General features: G+C 41.4%; 1 protein-coding gene, 1 long non-coding RNA gene and 5 other non-coding genes across 7 annotated transcripts; 1 reads left to right on the forward strand and 6 right to left on the reverse strand.

Moving 5' to 3' along the window:
* Nucleotides 1–43: 43 nt before the first annotated feature.
* On the forward strand, nucleotides 44–1395 carry arl2 (ADP-ribosylation factor-like 2; the record flags this gene model as incomplete). Its single annotated transcript, XM_005927748.3, is given in 3 exon segments — nucleotides 44–206; nucleotides 638–718; nucleotides 807–1395. Coding segments are annotated over 3 exon segments (379 nt in total), but the record flags the coding sequence as incomplete, so codon positions are not given.
* Nucleotides 1396–1504: 109 nt separating this feature from the next.
* LOC102292067 lies at nucleotides 1505–5523 on the reverse strand. The gene is made up of 12 exons (XR_006054646.1): nucleotides 5457–5523; nucleotides 4854–4887; nucleotides 4581–4611; nucleotides 4177–4224; nucleotides 3939–3988; nucleotides 3622–3670; nucleotides 3331–3379; nucleotides 3077–3131; nucleotides 2691–2726; nucleotides 2151–2189; nucleotides 1869–1951; nucleotides 1505–1671 (listed from the first exon to the last, which is right to left on the reverse strand). It is a non-coding gene; the product is annotated as an uncharacterized LOC102292067 (long non-coding RNA).
* LOC121814916 lies at nucleotides 1741–1812 on the reverse strand. The gene has a single exon (XR_006054653.1). It is a non-coding gene; the product is annotated as a small nucleolar RNA SNORD31 (small nucleolar RNA).
* LOC121814915 lies at nucleotides 2016–2087 on the reverse strand. The gene has a single exon (XR_006054652.1). It is a non-coding gene; the product is annotated as a small nucleolar RNA SNORD31 (small nucleolar RNA).
* LOC121814911 lies at nucleotides 2835–2960 on the reverse strand. The gene has a single exon (XR_006054648.1). It is a non-coding gene; the product is annotated as a small nucleolar RNA SNORD22 (small nucleolar RNA).
* Nucleotides 3204–3274, reverse strand: LOC121814914. Its single transcript, XR_006054651.1, has one exon. It is a non-coding gene; the product is annotated as a small nucleolar RNA SNORD30 (small nucleolar RNA).
* Nucleotides 3482–3546, reverse strand: LOC121814913. The gene has a single exon (XR_006054650.1). It is a non-coding gene; the product is annotated as a small nucleolar RNA SNORD29 (small nucleolar RNA).
* Nucleotides 5524–5587: the final 64 nt, after the last annotated feature.

Raw genomic sequence — 5587 nt, forward strand, 5'->3', positions numbered from 1 at the left:
TCTGTACATTTCCATTCATGCCTCCCACTCCTTGTGTTTCCAGGTTTAAACTGAATATTTGGGACGTAGGCGGTCAGAAGTCACTGCGCTCCTACTGGAGGAACTACTTTGAGAGCACAGATGGGCTGGTGTGGGTGGTGGACAGCGCAGACAGACTCAGACTGGAAGACTGCAGACAGGAGCTCAGCGCACTCCTCCTGGAGGAGGTATATGAGAATGACACACAGTGGAGTGACAGAATCCTTTATTTTGGTTGTTTTGCTTTTTAAAGGATAAGAGTTTAATAGAAACGTAATGGGTTTGCAGTAACCGTTAGACCAGAAGGGTAGGTGTGTAAAAATGTGACACTCACTAGTCCTGAATACCAGCCTTAACCCTGGTATTCCACCTGTCATTTAAAAGGAATATTTCGCCCAAATGAATCAGAAGTATCCATTTATCTTTAATAGAAAGCAAATCTTTAATCGTTTTTATCAATCTTATTTTTCTGAGTTGTCTGGACTTTCTATATCTTTTAAGACTCACACTGGCCTCCATGGACAAACACTCCTAAAAGCCAGAGTCAAAATATGTACATTTGATTTCAGTATGAACACGTTACGCTATTTTTAAATAAGCTGCGCTCCGTTCTTTGCAGAGGTTAGCTGGTGCAACGCTGCTGGTTTTTGCCAACAAACAGGATTTACCAGGATCTCTGTCCAAAGAGGCAATACGAGAGGTGAGCTCTGCACCCACTTGACACTGCATTTCAGCAATGATATAGTTGCATATATCACGGTGGATGCTGACACTTTGTTCTTCTGCAGGCGCTGGCCCTGGATAACATCAAAAGTCATCACTGGTGTATCATTGGTTGCAGTGCAGTAACAGGAGAGAACTTGTTAGCTGGCGTGGACTGGTTATTAGATGACATCGCTGCGAGGATCTTCACTGCCGACTGAATGTTTAACTGCAGACCAGCTGGTCTCTGTTCATGACCTGCCGCCTTAAGTGACTGAATGCTTTTATACTTGTCCCATCAACTAAGGATTTACCCAGCAGTCCTGGGTTTGCACTGATTTAAAGGAGACTTACCATAGTTTACTTGTATGAACCCAGTAATAAAAGTTCATCCATTCTTGTGGCAAAACACTGCAGTTGCCTTCTTACAACATCCACACTTGATTCTTGCAGACAACTTGTTATGCTCATCTTTATGTACTCTAAAGTTCTCTTTGACATGCAATTCTTTGCAAATTCTGGTTGTATCACAAGCTCCCACAGAGACAAATTTTGTGCTTTCCACCATTCTTGCACAGGCCAGTTCTGCATAATTTGTCATCTCATCTATCAGCCTCAAGCTAATTCTGACAGTTAGCATTTAAGTTTGATTTAATTTGTGCTACAACACAAAGCATCCTGCGTTATCCCTTTAACCTGACATTCTAAAAACTTGCACTATTAAAATGTTCTGGTTTATAGAGTCTCCCCACAGTCACACTTGAAATAAAACGGCTCAGTCTGCTAAAGTTTAAACACTTTATTGTTTTGTTACTGCAAATTTTAAGTGACAGAACCCCACAAATGTAAACATTATCACAGGTGTCCACACAATTCCAGTGTAGTTCAAACTGCAGTCATCTTGGTGGCAGCCCACAGGAGATCATCACGATGTGGCGCGTACCGGCCAATCTGCAAAGTTTAAAAACAAACACTTAGAAACATGGAGGGCAGGAACACTCATGTTATGATCATGTCCGTTTTAAATCAGAGTATACCAATCAGTCATGAATCTTCAGACTGGGGCGGTAAAACAACCTCATCACTTCTGCTTAACACTAAACCGTTGCCTAATTAAGTAACTTTTCCAGTTTAAACTGGTTACTCACCATCATGACTGTGCGCAATGTCAGTCTCATGACATGAGGTGCTGGACACAGACCACATGACTCCATTGCCTCAAACAAGAAACCTGCAATAGATGAAATGTGTTAGTAGAGTCTGCTGGTGGAGTGACTGAGAACACATTTTAGCTGCTGAGATCAGAGTATACCAATCAGTCACGAATCTTCAGACTGGGGCGGTAAAACAACCTCATCACTTCTGTTTAATGTTTAACTGCACATTAAGCTGCTGCATGCTGTTAAAACAGAACCAGAGTTTGTACTCACCAGCATGAACTGACTGAACCGACGATCTGGTGTTTAAAACTGTTTAAAGACAGACAAGTATTAAGTATCCTGCTTAAGCTCTTTTGGGGGAAAATGTCAGACTGACATCACTGTAGTGAAGCAAATCTATAAAGCAGCATTCAAAGCCACTGTGTTATAAAGTGTCAAAGAAATTTAAATATGAAATTTCTGGGATGTGATCAGAAAACACCTTTTCAGCCATGCCTCAGTCAGCACTCCTCCTCCATCAGAGCACAAGCAGGTCACCTTACACCTGGAGGGGTAACAGGGTCAGGGTTCTCAGCGCCATGCTAGGCCAACAGGAGGGGAGACCAACTGAGTGAGAGGGGTGCTTGTCCCTCTTGGACTGAACGAGAGCGTTCATCATTTGCATAAACCCAGCAGTACTAAAGTCAAGATCCACAGTCTTATCAGACAGGTAGCATGACTGCACAGTTTTAGACCTTAATACCAGAATCATTCATCCTTTATTTTCACTATGATCACCTTTCTGTTGATGTTAACATGCACAGCACTTACCTAGGGCTTGCGTCCAGCTTTGACAGGAAGGACGTCCTAAGGACAACACAAAGTTACATTAGCAACGTTTACGCACAATGACGTTAGGCTACAGGTTTGTTCCCGTGCAGATAAACATCAGATGATTCACAATTCCAGTATGTTTCCATTCAGACTGTTGGTAACCCCAACAGGTCATCCCCTTATTGCCAAGGCAACACCAGTGGGTTCACCTTTTCAGGTCTGGCATTGACACGAGGCGTAAGACGGCTGCAAATATCATCATACAGGAAACTTTAGTGACATGCACCAGTCTAAATAAAAGTTTTTAGAGTCCATCAAGCTCTAAGCCCCCTACATAAAGAAGTCTAGATGAGCACTAAAACGAAGCTACAGAGTTCACCCACCTGGACAAACAGCTGGGATGGTGATGGCAGCATCTGGAGTCCAAACTTCAGCTACCTGTAAGATGATTGCATCAAGTCAAGGTACAGAAAGGAGGTTCAAGTCTCAGTGTTTCCTGTGGACCGTCACTGACTTCAGATTTAAATTTTATCAACAGCAGTTCAGACGAACGAGATTCCAAAATTTCTCTCATCATTTTCAGCAGGTCTGAATATTTAAAACTGCACAGATTTTTTTTTTTTTTTATTAAACATACCTTCAAACCGGAAAGCCTCCATGAGCTGCTGAAGCAGTCATCAAGTCACCTGACAACAGAAATCATTTACATCACTCAAGTGGCCATGCAGATTGTATTATGACAAATAAAATACACAGATGATAGAAATCCTTCAAAGTGAAAAGCTGCAGTTGCTCAGACGTTCGTGTCGTTTCACATTGGGTCAAAGTGAGCTAAGTATCATCATCACTGAAACTGCGCTGCAGATGAGACGTCTTGTCTCTGCACGACAAGCTCAACAGAAAGAATATGCAAGTCTTAAATCCTTACCTTGAAACTTTCTCGACTGCCTTCCTCCCCAAGCATTTGGTGGAAGTCCCTAAAGGAGAAGTTGGACCGTTAATAAAAAATAAAAAAAGAAGCAGGGACTACTTCTTGTGCCATTAAGGACTTGCATGTTTGATCAGGGCTTTGGTGACAAACTGCCATGTGACACATGTCGTCCAGGTGTTTGATGGGTGCTAACCCATTTCATCCTTTCAAACAGTCAGAAATGCCTCACATTATGGAACCAATAAATTAATTTAGCATTTCAGATTCAATTTCTAGAATTTCACATTAACCTGAAAAAAATTAAAGCTTAATACTTGCATGCTGATTTGGCCTCACTTCCTTCTGAAACAACTCCAACTTTAGCCTAGCAAAGAAATACGACTGTTAATCATTTGCAATAACTAACATTTACATGTTTTTAGCCTAAATTAAAGGGTAATCAGATTAAAGGTTGACATCACATTAATCAGGCATATGCTTGTCATTAATGGTAATCATCATGCTTAAAACCCTACTGTGGAATTTTAACAACGGCAGAAAATCTTAACTGACCTCTGAATTTAAGCCACTCTGAACACTGCGGGGTTCACATCAGAGGACCTACACAGAAAAAAAAAAAAATATCTTGGTTAATGAGATCTGTATTTGAACCCTCAAGAAATTAGAACTAGAGATTTGTCAATTCAATCACTGCCCTTAACTTTAAACCACAGTCATTGTCTTATAAAAGTGTTTTAAGAGCCATTACAGCACAATTAGGTTGGAGCCTTCATGCTGCTCAGAATCTGGTAAAGAAGCTTCTTCAAAACGCTGATTCAGTAAGAGAGAGTTCCAAGATTCATCACCGCAGCACAACATGCTCATTTATAGCCACACAGATGTTTAACTGCAGAGCCACTGAGAGAGATCATTTAAATTCCTAATCCAGATTAAAATCTGAAGCATTTTCTAATTACCTGATGTAGGAAGTGTCCTCACAGGCCATGCCTGAAACCAGACAAAGATGGCGCCGTTAGAGAGTTGTAAAAGAAGAAGCACGAGACGATCAGTGGTGATTCCTTCATGCTACTCAGTGTTTGAAATGCTGTCTTCAACGTTTTTATTCAGTGAGAGAGTTCAAACAGGTCATCACAGTAGCATGACCTTTCACGTTACGCCATTTAATACGGTTACATGACCCTACTCTCCATCTTATAATCCAATAAAGCGAATCTGTAAACAGCCATTACCTGTGCAGGAAGCACGTTTCCAGCAGCTCCACATCTGGAAATAAAAGAAAGAATGCGTTAGCATGCTGCAGCTAGCAACAAGCTAGCCATGCCGTTTACCACGTGACCGCTGAAATTTAACGTGCTACTGTTCGCGTGAAACAGTATGAAAACTGAGTTTAACAGAGTCTCAAATCAGAATAAAAAGAGTGCAATCACTGCCATTCAGGACAGGTCTGTGAAAAGTTTCATCATTTAGAGACGCTGTTAGTTGCCGTGCGGTCACTTCTGAAGCCATTAAAATGAAAGCCTGCTTTACGCTTAAGTCTCAATACTGGATGCATCAGGTAGAGAACATATTTTTATTAGTAGTGACAGAAGTTTCAGTCGAAATGTTTAAATTCTGCTGGTGGATGGTTGAAGATTACGCTAAAATCTGGTCGGTGCTCAATGAAGAGAAACTTCTAGCAAAAACACCACGCAGCGTTTAAAATGGCTGAAAATGAGACGTGAACTAACGTGAAACTGCAGTATCAATACAGTAGTTTCTTTCTTTAAAAACATCCAATTAGTGGATAAACTCTGCAACTAAACTAAAGCGGCTAAGTGTTGCACAAATCTTACCTCTGCCAGAACATCGAAGGAAGTGGAAGAAGAGCGCGGTGCATCTCGTTTTTATGTCCTGCCTGTTGGACTCCGCCCACCGGCAAACGTCACCGAGTGGCTAACGCTTATCTTGACTCTCATCTGTATTA

This window comes from Haplochromis burtoni, unplaced genomic scaffold (genome assembly GCF_018398535.1).
Source record: "Haplochromis burtoni strain Fernald_Lab_line unplaced genomic scaffold, NCSU_Asbu1 Contig_102, whole genome shotgun sequence".
In the NCBI taxonomy this organism is placed as follows: domain Eukaryota; kingdom Metazoa; phylum Chordata; class Actinopteri; order Cichliformes; family Cichlidae; genus Haplochromis; species Haplochromis burtoni.